At 33.3% G+C, this 25,271-nt stretch overlaps 1 protein-coding gene across 4 annotated transcripts; it reads right to left on the bottom strand.

Moving 5' to 3' along the window:
* Window positions 1-4,644: 4,644 nt before the first annotated feature.
* LOC123543278 (ankyrin repeat and EF-hand domain-containing protein 1-like) lies at window positions 4,645-22,930 on the bottom strand. 4 transcript variants are annotated; one of them, XM_045329380.2, is made up of 10 exons: window positions 22,206-22,930; window positions 19,377-19,576; window positions 18,601-18,705; window positions 12,534-12,683; window positions 11,915-12,038; window positions 10,206-11,013; window positions 9,547-9,773; window positions 8,786-8,976; window positions 8,409-8,433; window positions 6,665-6,801 (listed from the first exon to the last, which is right to left on the bottom strand). In XM_045329380.2, the coding sequence occupies exons 1-9, from the start codon at window positions 22,549-22,551 to the stop codon at window positions 8,416-8,418; spliced, it is 2,169 nt and encodes a 722-aa protein (XP_045185315.1). In that variant the 5' UTR covers window positions 22,552-22,930; the 3' UTR covers window positions 6,665-6,801; window positions 8,409-8,415. The 4 variants fall into 4 exon arrangements, with proteins under 4 accessions (XP_045185295.2, XP_045185308.2, XP_045185322.2 ...); XM_045329360.2 differs by lacking the exon at window positions 8,409-8,433 and having other exon boundaries at window positions 4,645-6,801; window positions 22,206-22,928; XM_045329373.2 differs by lacking the exons at window positions 8,409-8,433; window positions 18,601-18,705 and adding an exon at window positions 17,942-17,992 and having other exon boundaries at window positions 4,645-6,801; window positions 22,206-22,928.
* Window positions 22,931-25,271: the final 2,341 nt, after the last annotated feature.

The raw sequence follows: 25,271 nt of genomic DNA, 5'->3' as shown, positions 1-25,271 counted from the left end.
AAGTCACAAGAGGGAAGCCACAATACATTGTAATACTCCCAGAATTTTTAGTGGGATTTTCATTTTATAAATTTCTCCTAACAGAGCTACAGTAATTGAAAGGGAAAGAATATGAATTATACATGGATGAAATTCTTTCCAATATATATATATGAATTAAGATATAAAAGTATGTGAATAGCTACAAAAACAACATAGATTTGCACTTAACAATTTTATTTGTAAAAGAAGTCTAAAGAATTATTTTAACTTTTCCAATATTAAAATTTCGATGTCATAGTTTGCATGTAACATTGCCAAACGTGCATGTTGTTGTGCTGGTGAAATTTAAATTAGACATGGTATTTATTGGAAACCACTTAAAAGACATTAAATAAAAAGAAAACTTGTTTGTTTTACACGTAAGATCAAACTCTCTTTCACTCATGAACAACAAATTTAGATTTTCACACTTGTGAAAATACTGCATCTTATGTTCACTCAGTGGAAAGATATTTCGCCTCCTCTGAAACAAACAAGTATCCTCTATATCACAAGCTATAGAAGCAAACACATAGTATGTCTGGATACATTCTTCTAGGAAGATAGCATATCTGTTTTTGTTAGTTTGTGACATTATGTATTTAATATTTAGTTAGTGTGATGTATTTCTGTTCACATAGGTTTGTATATTTTCTTGTTAAATGTAGTTTATAATGATAATGAAATTGATTAGATTGATCACAAGTCATTAATAAAATGTTACCAAAAATAATAGTCTTGTTTCACAGTTCTTATGCCAGACAATTGAATTTAGATTGGTAGAGTTGAGAGCTCAATCTTGAAGGCTGTTGCACTAATATTTCATGAATTATGTCCCCTTTTTGTATAGAATTTCAGTTTATGAGTTTGATGCACTTCAGCTGTATCTGTAACATGGATTTGATTCCAAGTTATAATGATTGTTCCTGATCATCTCCATTATCACCTACAACAAGGGCAATAGCTCTTGCACAGATAATTTTCCTGAATTGTATCTTTTTTTTTTACATAGAACTTCAGGTTCAAGTTTTGATGCACTTTTTTACCCTATCTTGATAATTACCAAATGGATTTGATTTATACTTAAGTGTTGTCCCTCATCACACCCTATCAATATTTCATGAATTGTGCCCCCTTTTTAGCTCACCTGAGCAATGCTCAGGTGAGTTTTTCTGATCGCTCAATGTCCGGTGTCCGTCGTCTGTCGTCCGTCGTCTGTCAACATTTAGCTTGTGTATGCGATAGAGGCTGTATTTTTCAATTAATCTTCATGAATATTGGTCAGAACGATAACCTTGATGAAATCTAGGCCGAGTTCGAAAATGGGTCATCTCGGGTCAAAAACTAGGTCACTAGGTCAAATCAAAGAAAAACCTTGTGTATGCGATAAAGGCTGTATTTTTCATTTAATCTTCATGAATATTGGTCAGAATGATAACTTTGATGAAATCTAGGCTGAGTTCGAAAATGGGTCATCTCGGGTCAAAAACTAGGTCACTAGGTCAAATCAAAGAAAAACCTTGTGTATGCGATAGAGGCGGTATTTTTCAATTAATCTTTATGAATATTGCTCAGAATGATAACCTTGATGAAATCTAGGCCGAGTTCAAAAATGGGTCATCTCGGGTCAAAAACTAGGTCACTAGGTCAAATCAAAGAAAAACCTTGTGTATGCGATAGAGGCTGTATTTTTCAATTCTTCTTCATGAATATTGGTCAGAATGATAACCTTGATTAAATCTAGGCTGAGTTCGAAAATGGGTAATCTCGGGTCAAAAACTAGGTCACTAGGTCAAATCAAAGAAAAACCTTGTGTATGCAATAGAGGCTGTATTTTTCAATCGATCTTAATGAATTTTGGTCAGAATGATTGCCTTGATGAAATCTAGGCCGAGTTCGAAAATGGGTCATCTCGGTTCAAAAACTAGGTCACTAGGTCAAATCAAAGAAAAACCTTGTGTATGCAATAGAGGCTGTATTTTTCAATTGATCTTCATGAATTTTGGTCAGAATGATTACCTTGATGAAATCTAGGCCGAGTTCGAAAATGGGTCATCTGGGGTCAAAAACTAGGTCACTAGGTCATATCACGTAAAAACCTTGTGTATGCGATAGAGGCTGTATTTTTCAATTGATCTTCATGAATTTTGGTCAGAATAATAACCTTGATGAAATTTAGACCAAGTTCGAAAATGGGTCATCTGGGTTCAAAAACTAGGTCACTAGGTCAAATCCAAGAAAAACCTTGTGTATGCAATAGAGGCTGTATTTTTCAACTGATCTTCATGAAATTTAGCCAGAATGATTACCTTGATAAAATCTAGGCCGAGTTCGAAAATGGGTCATCTGGGGTCAAAAACTAGGTCACTAGGTCAAATCGAAGAAAAACATTGTGTATGCAATAGAGGATGTATTTTTCAATTGATCTTCTTGAAATTTGGTCAGAGTGATTGCCTTGATGAAATCTAGGTCGATTTTGAATATGGGTTATCTGAGGTCAAAAACTAGGTCACTAGGTCAAATTAAAGAAAAATCTTGTGTATGCGATAGAGACTGTTTTTTTCAATTGATTTTTATGAAATTTGGTCAGGTTGATTGCCTTAATGAAATCTAGGTCGAATTTGAATATGGGTCATCTGAGGTCAAAAACTAGGTCACTTGGTCAAATCAAAGAAAAAACTTTTGTATGTGATAGAGGCTGTATTTTTCAGTTGATCTTCATGAATTTTGGTCAGAATGATTGCCTTGATAAAATCTAGGTCGAGTTTGAACATGGGTCATCTAGGGTCAAAAACTAGGTCATATCTAAGAAAATGCTTGTTTTATCGCAAGAGACCAATTTTTTTGGTCCAATCTTAATGAAAATTGGTCAGAATATTTGTTTCCATGAAATCACTAGGTCAAACATGTTTTACACTGTTATGGCGTGTTTCTTAGGTGAGCGACCTAGGGCCATCTTGGCCCTCTTGTTACTTAGAATTTCTGGTTAATTTTGATGCCCTTTCACTTTATCTTCGATATTGCCCATCCGTGAAATAGTTCTTTCGTATCATTGTACCAAAATATGACACAAGGTTCATAACTCTGGCACAAATATGTTAGCAGACCATCAGTATTTAGTCATGTTTATTGTAGAAGCAGTAATGCATACTTTTTATGCTAAAAGGAAACTTGTAAGCAGAAAAAAAAACATTGCTGAAATTGATGAATATGCTTACATGTTTATGGTGACAGAATAATGAAGGCCCGGTTCCAGAAATATTTAGGGGAGGAGGGGGCACCAGTCTAGAACAAAGACGTCACCACCAAGGCGCATAGCACCGACAACAGGTATGGGGGGGGGGGGAATTTTTTGAAATACAGACATGAAATGGTGGCCTCTGGTGCATTTTTAGGTCTAAAGTTTGAGGTAATGGAGGGGTTACTCCCACTTGATGGGAGAGGGGGGATCAAGGGGCTGTCCCCTGGACAACTTTGAAATACAGGTATGAAATGGTGGCCTCTGATATGTTTCTGGGTCTTAATTTTGAGAAAATATTCCTTGAGGAGTATAGGTCACTTCTCAGCCAACTGTGGGAGGGGGATGGGGAAGACACAATGCCTGTAATGGGAGAACAGCCATGCAAGGGAGACTACTGTATTCAAATTTTAAAACTAGATTTTAAGGTTACATTATACTAAATAAATTTCTTCTCTATTTTGTTGGAAAAAAAATAAATCTTGAGATTAATTTCAGAAGAGATTGTTTCAATGATATTAAAGCATATACAGCCAGTTAGTATATTACATGTCTCCCCCTCCCCCTTAGTTAAAACAAAAGTATAGTGATATTGTTACATATAACCAAATTAATCTGTTTGAAAAACAACCTGAACATGCTCCCATGAAATTACTGTCGGAACAATTATGTGTATAGAGCTCAGTCACAGCACAACCTGGAAATTCACATTGAAAGTGGTCTAGATCTTTCCACACAAAAAATATACTTGTCAAATCCTTATAAGACTCTATTTCACATTTCATCAACAACATGGAACTTTATTTTGCAATACTTGGCATGAAATACCAAGTAGTCACTTCCTATTTGGCGGAAACAGTCTATAACGGTTCTCGATCAAAACATTGGCTATAGATTAAATGCTTAGAAACTAAGGACTGATTGCACAACTGTAATAACTCCTTTATTTAATTTGAGTCGGGAGTGTTTTGTGTTCAATCCTCAAAAGGAATTCAGCAAATGCATGGTTAGGAACTCAATGAACTGTATAATTAAATAGATCTTTGCTGATAATTATCTATAAATTAGATGTATGTCCATAGGACACTCGGTCAGGTACTCTTGCTTTATGTCATTGTACATGGTTTAAAGGGAAAGGCAACGTTGTTCTAACATTAGTTTGCTGGGATTTTTTTAATCTTTTAAAGAAATGAAAGATGTTTCATGACTCTAGGTGAAATATTCTTGAAGATATATGCAATACAAAACTTTTAAGCACTTCATATGGGTTTTTCATTAAATCAAGGGCCCTAACTCTGGTCTAGCTGAGTGAAATCCCAAAAAGGAACACCAGGTGCACAACTTCACCTTGTTCAAATATCTTCTGTACCAAACAAACAACACACTAAAGGGAAATAGTTTTATTCAGTAACCATGAAATATCTTTTACATAATATATTCGAATAACAGCAGTTCACAATAACACATTCAAATAATAATCAGTGCATAATTACAAAATAACACATCTTTCTATTAACCTTTAGCCTGCTCAATTTCTAAAATGGACTGGTCCATCATTCAATTTGGGCAGTACCACTTATTATTCAAAAGGGTGTTCACTGAAAATTTTCAGCCTGAACAGCGAACAGTGCAGACCATGATCATCATGCAGGCTGATCTTGGTCTGCACTGGTTGCAAAGGCAAAATCACTTGCTGTCAGCAGGCTAAAGGTTAAAACACAGCTTTCAGTACATCATATCTTAAATTCAGATTAAGATACAAGTGTAGCACAATTGAATGACACATGTAATGTATTTCAGTAATATCACAGCTAATCAGAAATGAAACAACACTGCCAATTTATATATCACAGTTTTAAACATGAAAAAAATGATATGACGAAAAAGTCCTGCCACTTTTCAAAGAGCTGAAGATGTTACTCTACTGGAAAACTTCTAAATACAGACTGTTTGGCTGTTGGAGAAAACTGAACCAATGTAGAAAGTAGATTAAATATCTTTATCCTTGAACCTCTTCTCCTATGATACCAAAACGTTACAAATACATATGGAGTATTGTCTCATTGTTTATGCTTTTTATAATATTTTCGTTAATTATTTATTGACCCTGACAAGAGGCACAAATCTTTCCTCACTACAGCCACATCTGCATCATGTGGCATCTAGTACACATTACAAATACTGGCAGTAACAAAATTAATGCACTCATAATAATATATCAGAAGTCTGCTCTGCATAAAAGTATATATATATACTTAGTTCAAGTAATACAGATTTTAAGTGAAAAATTTCAAATAAAAGAGCAGAATTTTCTGGTGATTTTCCACACAAACAACGTTCAAGTAACAGTGCAAGCACATGTATTATGTAAACAGATTTTTAAGATAGCAGCAGTATTTGAAATCTTTGGTGTTTTTCTATAATCTCAAAAATATAATGTACATACACAGTATGAACAGCAGTAAGTTTTAAGCCACTTTAAGTATATCCAGACCAGCCTGCACATCCATGCAGTCCGGTCAGGATCCATACTGTTCGCTAATGGTTTCTCTAACTGCAACAGGCTTTTAAAGCGAACAGCATGGATCCTGACCAGACTGCGCAGATGCGCAGGCTGGTCTGGATCCATGCTGATCGCAAAGCCACTATGTTGGTTTTCTTATTGCGCGGCTCATATTTGGTAAAGTAGTATCTTAGATTACGAATAATAGTTCCAAGATAACTGTTACCAAAGCCCTGCCCTGTAACATTATAAAATCACAAGATGTAAAACATTTTCAGTCAATCTTTCAATAAAAAACTTCTTTAACCATAGTGACAATATTCATACACATTGCAGAAAAGATACATTGACATTCGAAAGAAAATGACAAAAGGATAATGTACAGTCAAATGTTCATGTAAAACCACATCATAATTAATTTAGAAAGCAACTTATCACATACTAGAAGCTGTCACATACTGGCATTCCAGCGGGACACTTGTATTCCACTCTGTCCAACAGAACTATTTTTTTTTGTACAACTAGGTGGCTGAAATGTTTTAAAAATCAATAACAAAATCCCGACACTTTTGACTGTACAGTAACAAGTAAAGTCTCTTATCTATAAAACAGGCATTGATAATATGATTTAGTCTACTTTAGAGTTTGAACAAAAAAAATGCAGCAAAATTTCAGTGAATGTTCAGTTATTTCAGGCTATAACTTTCATACATTAAAGGTGATTACATCTATATATACAGTGACATCAATCATCATCTACCCCACCCATTTCTTCGACTTTCTTTGAGACGTTTTTCTTAAATGGCATTTCAAAGTCTTCAAAATCAACTTCCCAGCCAAATCGTTCTCGTTTTACAACTTTATCATCAATAAGTTCTTTGGTGGTTGGTTGTTTAGTCCAAGCTTTGAGTGGAGTGTAAGTTACATTTTCTTGTTCATCTATTCCGCCTGCAAGTGCAGATGCTGCCCGTAATATAGAACCTTTTCTCTGACGTGGAGCACCCTCTTCCAAATTTTGACGAGCACTGGTTGGCATATCCTAAACACAGGAAATATGTATTGTTCATTTACAGCTGCTTTACAAAACATAAGCAACCAATTTAACATAAAGTCTATCAATTTTAGAAAAAATGCTCTGTTTTCTTTGATTTACTGGAAGTTACCAACTACTCATATTAAAGGTTAAAGGGGGCAAAACTGATGCTGTTAATTTGTTATAAATAATGACAAGCCAGTTTTATTTTCAAGTGTAATACAAAGTTTTGCATGATTAAAACCATCTAAACTGTCCAAAACTTCATTTTAAATTTAATGAACCAGAGTATTTCTGAAATGTGGCAGTTGTCTGGGTATCAAGTTTTTGAACAGTTCTGAAATTATACAATATTTAAAAAAAATCTAGTGTTTCCAAATTAATATTTCTTACATGTTTAGATATAAGAAATTACACTTCAGATAACTGAATATATTTGAATATGTGTTGATTTTCAGATTCTTTTGTAAATAACTATTTAAATACTTGATTACTGTTAATAGAAATACATAATCAATCTTGACATAAAATGGATTCTAATTGGAGACAACCAAACAAACCCTTACTATCTTAGGGGTAGTTTACATGCACACTTCACTACAATATTAATGTATTAGCCAGGTGTAAGCAAATCTAGCAACAATTAAGCAGATTAACACAGAAGATGACAGTTTCTTGTTGTTACTATTTATAGATCATGACAACTTTTGATACTATTTATAGAATAAAACTTTCAATGGTGGGAAAAATCAAACAAAATTCCTATAAGCAGACTCTACACACCGAGGGTAAAGAAGTGAAGACAGTGAATCACTTAAACAAAACATATATAATTCAAACACTGATACTAACACAGACTGAAATATTTTGATTGAGTATCTTGAAATTTATAATACATGTATATTCATCTTGCATTTTGTCCATTAAAGCCTAGAGTTTGACATATAATAGAGAGACTTGTGTGCACTTGATACATTCTTAAAAGGAAAGTAAAGAACAAATTTAATTATTTGAAAATGGTATGGAATGATGACCAAAATTAAGACTGACTGCATGGGTTTTTACAAATATTATATAAATTATTTTTCAGACTTTTCACAATTGGTCAAGCTCAGATATAGCAAAACTGCAAAATAAAGATAATTAAATGTTTTTTTCTAAACTGTGGTAAAACAGCTTTAAACTTAACCCTTATCATGCTGGACATGACTGATTCTGCAAATCCGTGCAATCTGATCATGATCTGCACTGTTTGCCATTCAGTCAGTATCTTAGTAAGAAGCACCCCTTTCAACAATTAATAGAACATCTGAATTGAAAGATGGACAAGTTCATCATAAACATTTAGCAGCGTAAGGATTAAACAAGAAGCAAGGACCACATTTACTTATAAAGAATTGAGTTTTATTAGATCCTTAAATAGTAAATTATCTATATAGAAAGACACTGGTGTTTTAGTTTGGACAGACTTGCATGTTAGTAGAAAGACCTGCTTACATCTGGTTACTACATTAATACTTCAAAAGTGCAATGTGCAATGCAATAATTGTGTTATTATCCATCCTAGCCAAATTGCAGGGAAAAACTGGATTACATATAAATCTCACTTATACCTTCAACTTAAATATCCGTGTTGCTCTAAATTGACAAATAAAAAAGACTTCTTAAGGATCATTACATACAACTATTAACTAATTAATGGCAAGGGTTAAAGTAAAAGACGATTCCTCTTTTGTTTTAAATTTTGTTCTTAAATCTTAAGTTTGTAGAGATTTGTATATTTTTTTTGTACAAATCTGTACTGAATTAGTAATATTGTCTTTTTGAAATCAGTTTACAGTCAATTTCGTTTTAATTTGTTGAATTAAAATATTTTGCTATGAATATTGAATAAGTAAATTATGAAAGGTGACAAGGTGCATTAGTTACAGCTTTGAACAAGAAAATTGTCATGCTCTGTGAATGTTGTACCTGTGTTAACTACACTTACCCTAGCAGTGCCAGGGGGTCCGTCCCCAGCAGGCACAGACTGGGGTCGTTTCGCTGGCGTGGTCTTGCCTCCCTTTCCTTTACCACCCTTGCCTTTACCACCAACAGGGGGCAGACTGTCCCACTTGGACTGTACACAGTGTAAGACACGAGGATCTGCCCACGACTGAGCAATATCCACAGGGTTATGACCTGTATGACAGAAAAAAAAAACAATACCATACTTAGTCTATAAAAATCTTTTCCTTTAAGCACAGCAACTGTAAATCAAAGAAACAGAAAAAGCAAATATTTTGTTTTATTTTTTTATTTATTTTTGATTTATCCGGCACTCTACCTTTCTCCATTAGTTACTTTATGGACCACTTTTTCAAATACATATACAGCAGGCATTGTGAACTTGGTAAAGATTTCAGAAGACATGTAGATCATTTAAACATTATATCATGCAACGACTATGACAACTGTAAAAAATGAAGAAACTACTAATACACCTCACTGCAGAAGTGTTACCTAAGGTAGGCTGACGGCTTTTAAATTCTCAGTTAAATTGACACCATTTTGTGTATTGGTAATGTTTCTTCATTGTAGTTAAAAATTTATCCTATTAACCTGTTTCAAGCAGTCATTCTGTTCAAGTATGTGTGCATAATTCTACAAATTTAGATTTTATTCTATACTTCAACAATTAAATAAAAGTCTTAAAATATTGAATGAAAACTACATTTATAGAATAATATCAAGATGCTGGAATTACAATACCTTTCTTGTTCTCGGTCTGCATTTTGGCTCCTTTTAGTATAAGGAAGTCTACCACTTGTTCTCTGGAAGATTCAATGGCACGGGTCAATGGTGTGCCACCACTCATAGCTGGTGCGTCCATTTCTGCTCCATGATTTAACAACGTCTCTACAATATCAAGTTGTCCAGCATGGCAGGCATGGTGTAGCGGCGTCCATTTGAAGTTGTCACGAGCATTCACATTTGCACTGATAAAAATTAATACATGCATGTGACACACAGCTTATCTCTTTTTTTAAAGAATGTGTTAAAGAGACTATGCTGATAAAGTATATCTCAAGGTATCTGACATAAAATGCCACTAAATCTGTCACTTAACATTTCAAGTGCTCAATGAAATTATAGAAATTATCTCACTTCTTGATGAGATATATTCAATATTTACAAAAAAGAAATAAATGTTCTTTTTTATTCTGTTCTAATCTACCTTGAAATATCCATTTTGCAACCGATTTATTCTTAGCAATGGATACTGATGAGTGTAAACAATGGTGATGTCAGACGTCTTGTGTGGCTGCCATTACAAATATGAATACAAAATAACCTTCGTTCACAGTACAATAGAAAAAGTTGTAAGTACAACAAAATTTGATAATAAATATTTATTCTAAATGACTTACCTGTTTTCCAGGAGAAATTTGACCATTTCAATATTTCCAGCAGCTGAGGCGACCATTAGTGGTGTCTTGTAGTATTTATCTCTTGTGTCAGCAGGTATTCCTCTCTGGAATGCAGTCTTCAATGAATCAAAATCTCCACTCCTTGCTGCATCATTGATATTGAGGTATGTCTTTTCAGGATGTTGAAGATACCAGGCCGAGTCATCTTGAAGTGGATGTTTGGGTGGATGGTCCCTATCAAACCTCCCAGTGTCTGTGAAGTGTATATGTTTCTCTATAAACATTTCAGGCGGGCCTCCACCATATGTTCTCGGACCTTCCTCCGATGTGCAAATTGGCATTACCAGCTTAAATTTTCCCTTCTTCTTCCCTCCTTTCTTTCCCTTCTTTCCTTTTTTCTTCTTTCCTTCAAACGCACTCATCAAATAGTTTTTATTAACATATTTCTTTCCGCCAATGAATTCGTTATAGTCAATTTTACCACCTTTTTCATTAGAGGTTGCAATTTTTCTCAGTTCTTCTTCATTTACTGGTGGGTTCATCCCCAGCATTGTATCAACAAATTCATTCTTACTTACAGTCCCTTCCTCATCAGGATCATAATACTTTTGGAACATATTTTTAATCATATCTTGACGTTCATAAACAAAGTCATAAAGTGCAATTGAATAAGGTTCGTTATTTTTTCCAACTTTTCCAAATGATTTTTCAGCTTTTCTTGCTTCCTTGGTCGCCTCTTTATGTCCCATATCTTTTGCTATTGTTCTAGCAGTGTTACCTTCATTGTTCTTTGGTTTTGGATTGCAACCTGATAACATAAAATTTTATGTAGCTTTAAACTTCGCTAAAGCTAAGTAAATTTTAAATTTTTAAGAAATTCACAAAGGGCTAAACATATGAGCCGTGCATGAGAACAAATAGTGGTTTGCGACAGGGATCACGCTGGCATCGCGCATTGTCAGATCCATTGTTCATAACGGTTTCTAATGTAATAGTTGAAAGCGAACAGCAGGATCCCGACAGATGCGCGATGCGCAGGCTTGGACTGTGTCATACCCACTATTGGTTTCTGGACGGTCATATCCAATCCACATTAGGAACATGTAATCATGTGATCAATTACTTGGAATCAGTAAAAACTTATTAATGACTGACTCATTAAGTCTTATTCTCTACACTTGTATTAACGCAAACTGCAATACTTTCCATATTTGATATATAACTTACTGACCATGACATTTGTATATTATTATTACATACTCTTCTTTAGTCTCTTTTTAGTTACAATGAAGCAAGAAATGTCAATATTTTTTCATACTGAAATCTGAATTTCATACTGGGTATGTAATGCAGGATTTTCCCTGTCCTTTTTACATGGAAGGAAAACCCTGTGTAATGTTATAATAATATGTTAATATTTTTTTAAAGTTATGTATACTGTTATTTTTTTTCAGGCTATTGAACATATTAGTTACATTTATATGATATCAATATGTAATAATAAAATTAATCATTATTATGGTATTATTATTATCAAGAAATATACACCTGTTCTTTAGGGGAATAATACTGTACTCCTACAGTTGCAAAATACTTCCACTGCAGAACTTGTGCATATTTCTCAGTACAAAGCTTAAAATCTGTAAGTAATGAATTCACATTTTTCTTTCTCAATTTCAAAATTTCACTTTTTATATTTTAACATTCACCTCTTTGTCCGAGGAACTTAACACACATTCCAGCTCCTGCTGCAGCAGCATTATGTAATGGTGTGTTACCATCAGAGTTAACTTGGTCAAATAATGCTCCAAAACCTGCCATACATGCAAGGACCTAAAATAAACATAAGTCGGATTTTACACTTTACAACCTTACCAAATAACAAAAAAGAAAAAAAAAAAAACAACAACACTAAAACAGAATTGTTTTACAGTTTCATGGACTTATACTTATTACTTTCGAATTTACTGACAAGAATGTATGAAACTCAGACTAAAAATTTTGAAAGCCCAACACATATGTTTAATGCTGTCATAGCAGGGCAAGAAAACTAGGTAACACATTTCCAGGCTCATTCAATTAGTCCCTTCTGCACAGTTTGTGAAAACTAATGCTTAGAGAAAGTTACCAGTACCTGTGTTAATTTCATTCAATGTTTACTTCCTGAAGACTGTACCAATATTTCATACTTGAAATTTAGCTAAAGCTCTGTACCTTATGTCATACTGTTAGTAGACTGACCTGTACTTTGGGAGGTTGACCCTTAACTTCTAAACACTCTGTCTAGTACATATGCAACTCGTGTATCAGCTGTGCACGAAAACCTACCTCTAATGATCCACTAGCTGCAGCAAAGTGTGCTGCATGATTGTGACGTAGATCTGTTCCATTAACATCTGCCCCATTCTGAAGTAATGCCCTAATGACCTTGACACTTCCACTGGCAGCAGCAGCCATCAGAGCTGACTTTCCTGTTTTCTGTCAATCAAAAACTTAGAACATTAAATAATTTCATTGCTTTATTAAGATACTGATCTAGTTTAAGAAAAATAGAAAAAAATTGTTATTAACTAAACCTTTAGCCTGCTGGCGGCAATTGTATCTGCCTTTGCGACCAGTGCAGATCAAGATCAGCCTGCACATCCGTGCAGTCTGATCATGGTCTGCACTGTTCGCTATTCAGTCAGTAAATTTTCAGTGAACACCCCTTTGAATAATAAATGGTATTGCCCAAATTGAATGATGGACCAGTCCATTTTAGAAATTTAGCAGGCTAAGGGTTAAATGAACAGAAATATTACAGAAGCACAATACTATTATACAGATAAATCGAATGACAATGATGCTAACTTAAAGTCTTGATCAGATTTCTTCTTAGCCATTATAAAGTACTGTTTATTAAATATGAAATACTGATGACTATATGAACATACACTATAGTTGATTATAAATTTAATAGTAAGAAAATGTTTAGAATGAAATGTTTCTTTCCAGTGAAGGACAATCAATGTAAACCTGCAAATTGTGAAAACATACAAATATGTTGCAACTGTATACATATTTCATCAAACTGTAAGTGAGAAAATAATTAAAACCTCAGTGAAGATGTTGTCTACAAGGCGCTACCTTGTAAGGACCACCAAAATTGATATAGTTTTCTTAGCTCAATGAATTTCAGTTTATCAGAGACTGTGAAGCTTAAATGAAGTAGACAAGCTTTGTACAGATTGTGAAGTCTTTTTTACTTACTTCAAAGCATTTATCACCAAAAATATGACATTTCTTTGTAAATCATGCTTAATTCTTATGTTAGTTTTCAGATGAATGTACTTGTTAGAACTGTGAAGGTGTATAAATAACACAGTGAACCAACTTGGAATAAACTTCTGTAACAAAATTGTGACCCAAGAGGCTGAATGATACTTTTTTCACTCTTAAGTCATAATTCAGTTACAGCTGTAATAATTGCTGAAGTCCTATATTTTTGTGGAGAGTTTGTATTTGTGTACACTATTTAAAAATTCACCTAAAGGCAGTCTGCGTGTAGCATTTGAAAAATCCCTGAATTTTCAAAATTTCAGAATACACGAAGAAACTTTGGCAAATAAGAAAGATAAAGTCATGTGCTTGTTTTGTTTGTTTGCTAGATTGACTGTAAAAATTCAGACCTCATCAAATTTCATAATGGAGTCTAGGAGAAAATCACAATTCTTATATAACATTTTTGCAAAATTTATATACAAATATTTCTACAACACAGATTTTAATGAAACTTTTCACAGTTGTAAATCAACATAATGTCTTTAATATATGGTAAAATAAAATGTATAGGTCTTTGTGCTTATTTTTGAGATACACGCCCAAAATTTAAGACATGCACATATTTCAAGCAGATTTGCAAGCAATACTTGAGATCATTTTGGAATTATATCCTTGTTATCATTCTTTATCTTTAGAAAGAAGGAATGTTGCCATTTCTATAAATGTAAGCATGCAACATTTATATTCTATCTTATACGGATAAATGATGTTACAAAGTGACTTTTTAAAACCTGTAGACAGCATGTGTGACAAAACATGCAAACTATACATATTTCTTTTTTCATTTTGCAATTTTCACAAAAATTCACTCCCACAAAATTATGAATTTCAGAGCATATAAAGTTAACGTTGGATTTTTTAAAACAATGATTGAATATAAATATTTTAACAGGATTGGCAACAAGATATCATGTATTCTTACCTTGTCCTGTTGAAAAAAAACAAAATAAACTACTGTTAGTCAATAAGTTCATAATATTTCAAATGACTCTAAAGTACACTTTACTCTGACATGTCTTTACTCATTTATGTTCTGCAGACTTAAAAATCACAAAATTTTCAATCAGCTGTACCCTTGTTTACAACATAGCTGACATTTACTATTACTATGTGTAGTTAAAGCAACTAACTCACACATGGTGGTTTATGAATGATCTTTTAATTCATTCAAAGAAAAACAACACTGCTACAGTTTCATATATTAAATTTACATAAAAGTTGATGATTGCTAAGTTTCTTTTCTGGGGCACACTCAGATATATTTAAGTTTTGGCACTATTCTCCTACACAGTTAGTTAAATACTGCAACAATTTACTTGGCATTTAAAATAAATGGCACTATTACATGTAGACATCAAAATGAAAAGTTGCACATATGTAGAAGTGTCTTCCACTGATCATGTGATGTCCACATAGATCAGAATCCTGTAATTTTACCTGAAAACACTTTTTCACAATATTGACAACAATGTAATTGATAATATTAAGTATAGATGAATATGTGAAAAGGTTTGTTTGTGGTAGTTCATGTATGGGTTAGTTGCTTTAAACTTAAATTTCACAATTATAGTGTCCAGTATTATTCACAACCAGTATTCTTAAAACTGATTTGAGGCATTTAATTCAGCAATAGAACAACCTCTGAAACTAAACGGTTGACATCAGCCAGTCATCATGGATGCATGGCCTTTGGTAAACTCAGCAATTCATTTCTAAAATATATCTTTTTGGTTTCCTAAACTGAAATATAGGTGCAAATAATAATTAATTTCTGCAACATAAAATATTGACAAGCACATTCCTTCAACAAAAATGCAGTGATAATATCAGTGAATGAAACATCATTTTTATTTCACAACATTTCTACTTACATTGGAAAAGTATTCTATAACCAAGACTTTGGTACAAAAATCTCGTCATGAAAATTTTAAGAACTTTGACATATTTTCACTTCTTTTTCACAGAAATATAAATACAGAACAAAACTGTAAAGTGTCATGGTGAAAGCATAACTCATTTGATTTTTACAATACTCTGTCAGTTTGATCAACAACTGCCTGTCAGTGATCCACAATGGCTTATCAGTGATCAGCAATAGTCTGTCAGTGATCAGCAATGGCTTATCAGTGATCAACAATAGTCTGTCAGTGACCAGCAATGGCTTATCAGTAATCAACAATAGTCTGTCAGTGATCAGCAATGGCTTATCAGTGATCAACAACTGCCTTTCAACAATAGTCTGTCAGTGATCAGCAATCATAGTCTTTCAGTTATTGACAATAGCCTGTCAGTAATTGACAATGGTCTGTCAGTGATTGACAAATGTTTGTCTGTGATCAACAACAATATTCTGCAAGTTATCAACAATATTCTGTCAGTGATAACAACATTCACTCAGTGATTAACAATATTCTCTCAGTGATCTACATAAATATTCTGACATTCACCAACACTTTTGCTGTCAGTGATCAACAATATTGATATTCTGTCAGTGATCAAGATATTCTGTCAGTGATTAACAACAATATTCTGACAGTCATCAATGGTTTTCTGTCAATGATCAACAATTTTCTATCAGTGATCAACAACATTTTTCTGTCAGTGATCATATATATGTTGTCTATAAACAACAATTTCCTGTCAGTGACCAACAAGATTCTGTCAGTGATCAACGATATTCCGTCAGTGATCAAGACTATTCTGTCCATAATCAACAATACCCTGTCAGTGATCAGTGATCAACAAGATTCTGTCAGTGATTCACAATATTCCGCGAGTGATCAATAACTACTTTGACATGACAGGATCACATGACATATAACAACCTTCACTTACAACTGCTGGTATATGAACTGAAATGTAGCTGAAATGTTTCAAAGTATAAACTATAAACTTCTTTTTTCAACTATAAAGAAGAATGGAATTCAAGAAAAGCTTGACAGTCTGTGTTTACAGTACCTGTAGGAACAAAAGAATAAACAATGTCAAAAGAAATTTTAAACTGCCTAATACAAGTGTAAAAATAGAAACTATATAAGAAATGCATTTGCTAGCAAATCTATTGTTCATTGCTAAATAATTCAGCTTTCAAAAATCATGACAATTTTCAAGAAAAAAAGTGTCAATTTTAAAGATAAAAGCTTATAAAAAAAAGAAATATTCTTTGCAAAAGTTAACATTCTGGCAACTGCTGATGACCTCGCATAACTTATATCCTTTATCAATTGTCTCAACTTCCTTTACATCATATAATGGATATTTAAAGAATGAAAATAATATTGCCATTTAAGGTCTGTAATTTTAGCAAGTTTTTTTTTGCATTATTGGGTATATATGTTCATTTCATGACTGTGTTAAACTGCTAAGCCAAAATCCTGAAATTCAACCAAAAGGAGCCTGTAATGAATCTAGTTATCTAAAAATACTGGATTCAGCACATAACTATTAAATTCTATTCATTGATGATAAAAATGTTTAGTCTAGCTGCAAATAGTAATATAACAAGAGCTCGTCGAACACGAAATGCCCCCCTTGATGCATTCAGTAATTGCACAAGGAAACAAAAACTATTTGCTCACTGTAAACAAAAGTTCTACTGTTCTGGTTCAATGTGACATTGACCTTTGACCTAATGACCTCAAAATCAACAGGGGTCATCTGCTGGTCATAATCAACCTCCCTCTTCGAAGGGGGGCATAATAAGTCACGCAGTAAGATATATATGATATATATGTATCTATGTAATAAACACTATCTGAAGGCAAAAAAGTCTTCATAATAAATAAAAGAAATAGTTTGAATGTTTGTTAGAAAAGTTGTACAATTTTGAGAAAAAATGTAGGGAAAAGAAGAAATGACAAGAATCAGTCATGACAGTAAATCTATCTGAAGTAAACTGCTAAATCACTAGTATTCATAGGGGACAAATCTGGATTTCATGGTGGAGCTAATCCATGAAATTTAATTCCCCCCACCCCCCTCCCCCCACAAAAAAACAACATGAAAATTCAAAATTTAAAACTTTATTTTTAACCTTTACCCTGCTGGCGGCAAGTGATTCTGCCTTTGTGACCAGTGCAGACAAAGATCAGCCTGCACATCCATGCAGGTTGATCATGGTCTGCACTGTTTGCAATACAGTCAGTAAATTTTCAGTGAACAGCCCTTTGAATAATAAGTGGTGCAGCCCAGACTGAATGATGGACCAGTCCATTTTAGAAATTTAGCAGGGTAAAGGTTAATAAAAAATATTCTTTTTCATTACTAATTACTGACATCACTGGTAACTCATCATTGTTGAGTATATTATAATGAAATGGTGAGTATATATCACTATATGATATTTAAATATCAAGTATGATATCGATATATAGTTTCGGGTGTAGTGTTAAGTGTCGGTATTGAGAAAATATTACCTTTTCCCTGGCCAGCTTCTTCGGAGGTAATTTTGTTGACTCTATATCTATCTGTAAACATTCACACACAAAACATACACAACAAATGAACAATAAGTTGAGATAAAGCAGTAAGCTATCATTCACAACTCCAGTGCATTAGCCATTACCAGGCAGATTGAGGAATTAGAAGTGTGCAAAATTTTCCAAACTGCTGATTCATATTGGAATGGGCCAACTGCAGAAAGCAAGAAGATTTAAGAATTTCAAATATCTTCTAACGTAAAAGAAAATAAAATATTAACAAGAGTCTTGTATTTTATTTTGCTTTGATGATAAAAATATGTAACTTTGCATCTGCATCTGTAACTGGTTTAAAAATCACAAAAAAATATGCTAAATATTTGAACAACTTGCTTTGGAAGAGTTTACAAAAGTTTCAAACCTAAAATCTGATTCTTTTAGCAGTAGTGTACTTTTTACTTTTGGTCCTTTTCAGTGTCCAACAAACAGATTCATTTTTGACTATAATCTCTATACCAATTCAGACATGGTGAGAAAATAGATAAGGTCACTGTGTATTTATGTAAAACAACCCCATTATAAACTATTGTGCATGATCTTTTCACCAATGAATTCAAACTGAAAACACTTCAGTTTTTTATTGTGCAGTTTCTTGCCTCATCAGGATCTGTAAATTTAAGGCCCTTAACTCTCTTCTTAGATTTTTTCTTGGCTGGTGGTTTCTTTTTCTTGGGATCAGGACCAAACCCTTCTTCTGGTTCCTACATTCATTTATTTATAGACAAGGTCACAAGGTACAACAGCTTTGCAGATCTAAGCAATAATGTTAAATCCAGGACAAGCATGCAAGCAAATCAAACAAAATATCCAGCTAACTCTATTGTTCTAATATCAATCTGCATGTCTAAGAAACAATAATAAATGAGCTGTGCCATGAGAAAACCAACATAGTGGCTTTGCGACCAGCATGGATCAAGACCAGCCTGCACATCTGTGCAGTCTGGTCAGAATCCATGCTGTTCGCTAACAGTTTCTCTAATTGCAATAGGCTTTGAAGGCAAACAGCATGGATCCTGACCAGACTGCGTGGATGTGCAGGCTGGTCTGGATCCATGCTGGCCGCAAAGCCACTATGTTGGTTTTCTCATGGCGAGGCACAAATTATAACTGTTACTGTTACATCTTTCTCTAGTAAATACTTTGTAAATAAAAGCATGTATTAACATTTAACACTTATTAATTTGAACAGTTAAATTAAACAGTAACGAAGCAAATTTTGAAAACACAACTACTAAAGTCACTCACATCAAACATGACTGCACTAATATATAATTTTATATTTCTCTTTTCCTTTATTTCTGGTTTTAGAAATACAACACTCTTAAGTACACCACAATGAGCACTTATAAAAGTGTTACAAAATTATATTTACCTCTTGTTTTGAGTTAGGTTCTGCCCCTTTTTGAATAAGTAATAGACACATCTCTTCATTATCCATGGCTGTTTCACAGGCGTGCAGTAACACAGGGATACCCTGCTTGTCAGTGTTATTAACTTCTGCACCATTCAGCACAGCAATCTCTAAACACTTAGCATGACGTTGTGTTGGTGAAATACAATAGAACAATATTCCTGAGAAAAAATATAGAAATAAATTATCATTTATTCTGAAACAAAAATATATTTTGCTACAACATTTTATTTTTGTACTATTTTTCATATAAGATCTAATAGAATTGAAATAAAACTGGTATATAGAACTCAGTATGATTCACTTGGGCTACAGTACACTCATTTGAATGTATATTGTCAGAAGCAAAACTATCTGAGGTTTTTAAATTAATTAAAATAAGCTATTATTAAATAGTATTTCCTGGAGCACAAGTAGTTCAGTGGGTGCAAAAGTAGGTCAACAACCTTTAAAACAATTACAAGATTACAAATGATAATTCTAACATGACTCAGTTTGGTTTCCAGTTAAACAAAGAAGGAAATCAAGCTCTGTGTAATCTGCGATAAACAACGGTTGACGATAAGAGAGCATTATGACGTCAAATTGCCACATAATGTTCGATAATTACTCCCCGGGTAAATGAAGTCCAGCATAATATTTATTAAAAAATGTCAATGAGCATGTCAGAATGAAAACAATCAATGCCTTCTTGTGATTTATCCTCTAATTTACCATGGTTCATCGTTCAGATGCTTCAGTATTTAACCACTCGGACTAACGCCCTCGTGGTTCAATTCCTACGCATCAGAACTCTGAACCGTGGTAAATCAGACAATAAACCACTCGAAGGCCTTGATTATTTGTTAAATATATGTAACGTTAAGACAATAACATTAAAGTGATTTAAAGGGGGCTGCTGGCCCTACATCCCTGCTTACAGAAAAGTTCAGTACACATAAGCAACAGCAGGGATTTTTATTTCAGCTTGGCTTTTCAAGTGATAAAAGGTAGTAAGGTTTTCTCTATTCTTCAGAGAAATATATTCAGTCCTGTCAATAAAGTCTTTTAAAGAAAAGAAATTGCATTAATTTATCTATCTAACCCTGTTATAGATTACTAAGAAATTAATATTTATACTTTATAGTATATAGGAGAGATCGCCATGACGTCACGCATCAACACCTGTTTATCTGGTGGTGGGCAAAACAAATGTTTTTACATTGTTTGTGTATGGGATCGAAATTTTAAATTTTCAATAACTTTTTCGCTTATTTATGGATTTTAAAAATTCAAAAAGTTTTGAAATGCTTAAGATTTTCATATTTTCTTATTTTAAAACATCTGTTTAAAACCCGACCTTTGCATACATGTGATCTCCCGCGCGGGAGGGTCAAAATCCCGAATTTTTCACCTTGCCTCCTGTCTCCCGACCAAAACCATATTTCTCCCGCTTTTCAAAAAAAATAATAAAAAAATCAGTATTATGACTGGGTTGATAATTACCGAGGAGTGCCAAACATGTTTACACAGTAAATCAAAGTGTCACCGACAGTTGTGTATTATACATGTTTGACACACATGTAGCTGGAAGAAAGAGTTGTTTTTCATAGGTGAATTATTAATTGTTTGTTTTGATAAGGGATTAGACAAGCAGGGCCTTTTCCACCTGTCTCAGGGGACCGAATATCTGCCCATTCTCAGTGCCATTTAAGCTCAATTTTTACCAATTTGAAGCAAAAAACTCCCAGTCATACGAAATAATTCCCAACTGAAATAAATTTTGATTATTCAAAGAAAAGTTTTGCTCGGTAATAAAATCACATAAATAATTGTTGGAAAAACCAACGCATTACTATTTTTAGAACAGGAGTGTTATTTCCCCTTATGCAGTTACGCCATTTTCTTCCAATGTTTACCAAATTAATTTGCTACTAAATCTGACTTATTTCATTGAAAATTGGATGAAAACACACATTTATTTGATAACATCAATCTATATTATTTTGGTAAGGGTAAATACATGTTGATGCTTTTCTGTTTTCTATTTTTCATGTCAAAATCATCAGTATTTTTACTCGAAAGTGGGTGGGGTAAGGAATTTACATAATTTATGAGTTGTGTTCAGACCAATTTAGAGCTTCGTTTTTTTAAGTCTATGAGTAGAATAATGTCAATGCATGTTCACCTTCATTTCAGACCTAAATTGAGACTTTGTTTCTACAAATTTAATCTGTTAAGAAAGTTTAAAGTTAGAACAAGGGTGAGCTTCTGTAAGATAGCATGCTCGACTTTTCTCAGTGACTGACTCTGAATTACAGCTTTGCCAGTAAAAGGGGCAATTAAAGCTTTGCCAGTAAAAGGGGCATACTAGTCAATAGCTTTGAATGTAACAGAGATATTAGACATTTTATAAAACTTTAACAAAAAAAAATGTAAGTGGCATATATATATACTATGTCAAAATTCAAATCAAAGAGTTATGAGGAATGTTTCATCTGGTGTAGACTTCTATACATTATTGTGTGGCCAAAAATGTTGGATTTTGCCTCTGAGTTATGTGTCCGCGCGCTTAATTTATGTCGATAAAAAACCTCCAGTTTTGAGACCCCAACTCCAGCTGAAAAATGGCAAACCTCCAGTTTTGGGATTCTGAACTTATCACATGTATGCCTTTGTCTTATCAGTTCTAAAAATAGAAAATACAACGGATTTGTATACAAACACGATCTCTCCTATAATATTTTATACTAGATCACACTACATAAAAAATTTGAAGGTGTCAATATATTTTAATGAAATGATTTATACCTTTTCCTTCTCTGTCTGTAAGTTTCATGTTAGCACCTTTCTCAGCTAATTTTGCAAGGCAATCTACATGACCATATTCAGCTGCTCTCATCGCTGCTGATCTACCCTTGAAATCTAAGACATCTGGATGAGCACCAAGGCTTAGTAAAAAGTCAATCATGTCATCATCATTAGCGCATGCTGCTACGGACAGAGCTGTATGACCCTCGTTTGCATCATTGTAATTGATTAGATGAGGTACACCCTGAAGTGACATCTTCTCTATCTGAGATTTGTCCTTGTCACGCACACATTGTAGCAGTTTACAGACTTGCAGGGTCTCCAGTCTAGTTTGTGCCAGTGGCATGTTTATTTGTTTTCAATTATATAAATAGTCAACCAAAGACAATATTTCTACCATAAGCAAATATTGGTTAAACTCACTACCAGATATACGGAGTCAAATCATCGTTTGGACATTTTACTGAAATAAAATAGTTAAAAAAAACCTCATGCACCGGAAGTCAAGAATATTTTTCCCTGGTTAAATTTGCGTTTATTTTCTGCTTAAAGCTCTATATTTCATTCAATCAATGCGACATCCTCGTGTTATGATTACAATATAATACTTTTCTGATAAAGTATTTCCTTTGAAGTAGTCCCATTTAGCAAATTTCTGCCAAACATCATATTGTCCTAAAAATCAGTAACCAGGGAAGCCAAATGTTTACTTGATTGGTTCTCGCTTCAATGCTCAATATTAAGTTTACTCGAATAATAATAGGAACCAGCAAAAAGCGCACCTGCTTCCGGCCATGGAGAAGGGAGCTAACTCTAATGTTTTGCTGGGAGGCCCGTCTGTTATATATGTATGCTGCTCTGATTTTTATCATTAGTATGTTTTACAAGATTTAGTTTACCAAAAGGTTCCTTCTAGCGCATATTAAATTTTCTTTTTAAGGGTCCTGTTACAGATTTTTAATAAAAAAAATATGAAAAATGGGTTTTGTTAGTTTAGTCAGGGACATAAATAGATATAATAGATGTATACATTATTCCTGGTTTAGTGCATTCTTCTCTCTTTTTTAAAAGTAGATCTAGCCTATTTAGAGTTATTTTTACACACAAACATTTATTTAATTTATAATATCTAATATTCCGTAAATTAAGCTAGAAGAAGGCTTATATCAAAGAGCTATAAAAATAATTTTTTTGTATTTTATACTTCTTTGCTTATATATAAGTAGGGAACCAACACTCTAATGGGTTTGAAAAAAAATGCGTACGAAAAGTTTACAGCTTGAATCCAAAGAAGTATAATAATTAATATAGCTCTTTGTTGAATCCTAAAAAACAAATTATCAAAAAGCATTAAATTACAAAGTTCGACACATTTTATATCTCAATAAAGTGAAAAAAGTGCATTATACATTTCTGGATAAAAACAAGGGAAGTAATTGAAATGACGGTGCATTGCAAACAGCATTAACAGACAAGAGAAAAAATCTTGAATTACTTATAAGTACACTATATTTTGATGGTAATACAAGTTTAACGTCAAAATAATATAGTTGATATGGAATAAAGTCTGAAAAGATCCTTTGAAAGCAAAGAATTTATAATACATCCAAGAAGAATAATAGCAGACGATAATTTTGGGCGGGAGTCTATTTTTAGATGATGCATATTCATTTAATTAATCTACATTATGACATGTTAGATTTAGCAGTTATATGATTCAAACTATATTATTATTTCTTGTAAGTGTGTTATTACGTAGTTGTATTTAACTAAAGATTGACTTAAAGATGCGTAAAGAAATATTGTCAAAGAGGTTATTTGTAATGATCATATATGCATGCCCCCAAGATGGCGGCGCCCTACTGGATGCCTTTGATGATACCTTGTATCTATTTGCTGCATAGTAAAGTGTGACATGTTTACCATATTAGTGTTCCTTCCCTTGCATGAGAAGGAACATTTACTTCTATCACTGTTATTTGTCATGCGTGTCACATACACTTATGGGCCCTGAATAATATAACAAACTTGAAACTTGAAACTTGGAATGGCTGGTTGTAGCATTCAAGCTCCTGTATCCAGGGGAACCATTTGAACTTCCGTGGGATTTTTCTTGGAACAAGATTTTTTTGGCTTAGGTTCCATCTGCTTAATCTCTAATAAAGTCAGATTTTTTTGCTAGATATTTTCATAATAAACCAAAAAACATCTCCATTTTTCATTGTAGATTCTATATTTGTATTTTAGTTTTGTTATTCAAAAACCGTTTATAAGAACTTGAATGAGTATATTCATGATATTTGCGGTATTGTAATGTAAACAGTAAGGCGTAGGCCTATTTAATAACAAGAGTAGGTTAACACCTGCGTGTGTCATCGCTCGTCTGCAAGTGCCGGTCAATGAATGTGATAAAGATATAGTTATGATTTTTGAATTTAAATAAATGGATAATTATGAACAAAACAGGTTTTTATAAGTTTGGAGATCCTACACGCGACCTATTATAAACTAGTTGTAAAACGTACAAGTGTTATAAAAAGTTTTAAAATGGCGAAAAGTATCAAATGAAGCTCTTATAACTTTTTGTCTTTTAAATCTAAAGGCAGTTATTTAAAGATCAGCATATACTGGCGATCCCGATACACCGTGTAAACCAAATTTGTTACCCCCAAGAAAACAGGTATTAGCGTGAATGGCGATCAACCATGAAAAAACAGTATAGTTAAGATTCAATTTCAATAGATTGAGCCGTAATTTTACACGATGCAGATAGAGTATAATTTGCTGATCCTACAAGTCGGACGTATGATGTAAACGTGTGATTTAAAGAATACACTGTTAATAATAAACAAATGAAAACATGGTGCAAGTTCAATGAGTCTTTGTTTTTGTCATTTGTTTTGTGGTATTGTTTATTCAACATTCTTAGTTCGGCTGGGGTAGATTATGACAGTTTTAGACAATAACCCATATTGATTATCGGACCAGTACGAAAAACACTTTTTAGAGCCCTTCAGATAAGTGTATATTTCCAAGAATTATTTAGGATATTTTAAAAATGGGACC

This window comes from Mercenaria mercenaria, chromosome 1 (genome assembly GCF_021730395.1).
Source record: "Mercenaria mercenaria strain notata chromosome 1, MADL_Memer_1, whole genome shotgun sequence".
NCBI classification, from domain to species: domain Eukaryota; kingdom Metazoa; phylum Mollusca; class Bivalvia; order Venerida; family Veneridae; genus Mercenaria; species Mercenaria mercenaria.
This window is presented reverse-complemented; position numbering and strand designations above follow the sequence as displayed.

What these genes read in the sequence shown, in the direction of transcription:
- LOC123543278 (XM_045329360.2), bottom strand. Translation starts at nt 22,551, where the DNA reads ATGCCACTGGCACAAACTAGACTGGAGACCCTGCAAGTCTGTAAACTG. An exon ending in AACCTAACTCAAAACAAGAG is followed by an intron (nt 18,706 to 19,376) that starts GTAAATATAATT and finishes AAATGAATGTAG; the next exon opens with GAACCAGAAGAAGGGTTTGG. An exon ending in TAAGTTCCTCGGACAAAGAG is followed by an intron (nt 11,014 to 11,914) that starts GTGAATGTTAAA and finishes TTATGTTATCAG; the next exon opens with GTTGCAATCCAAAACCAAAG.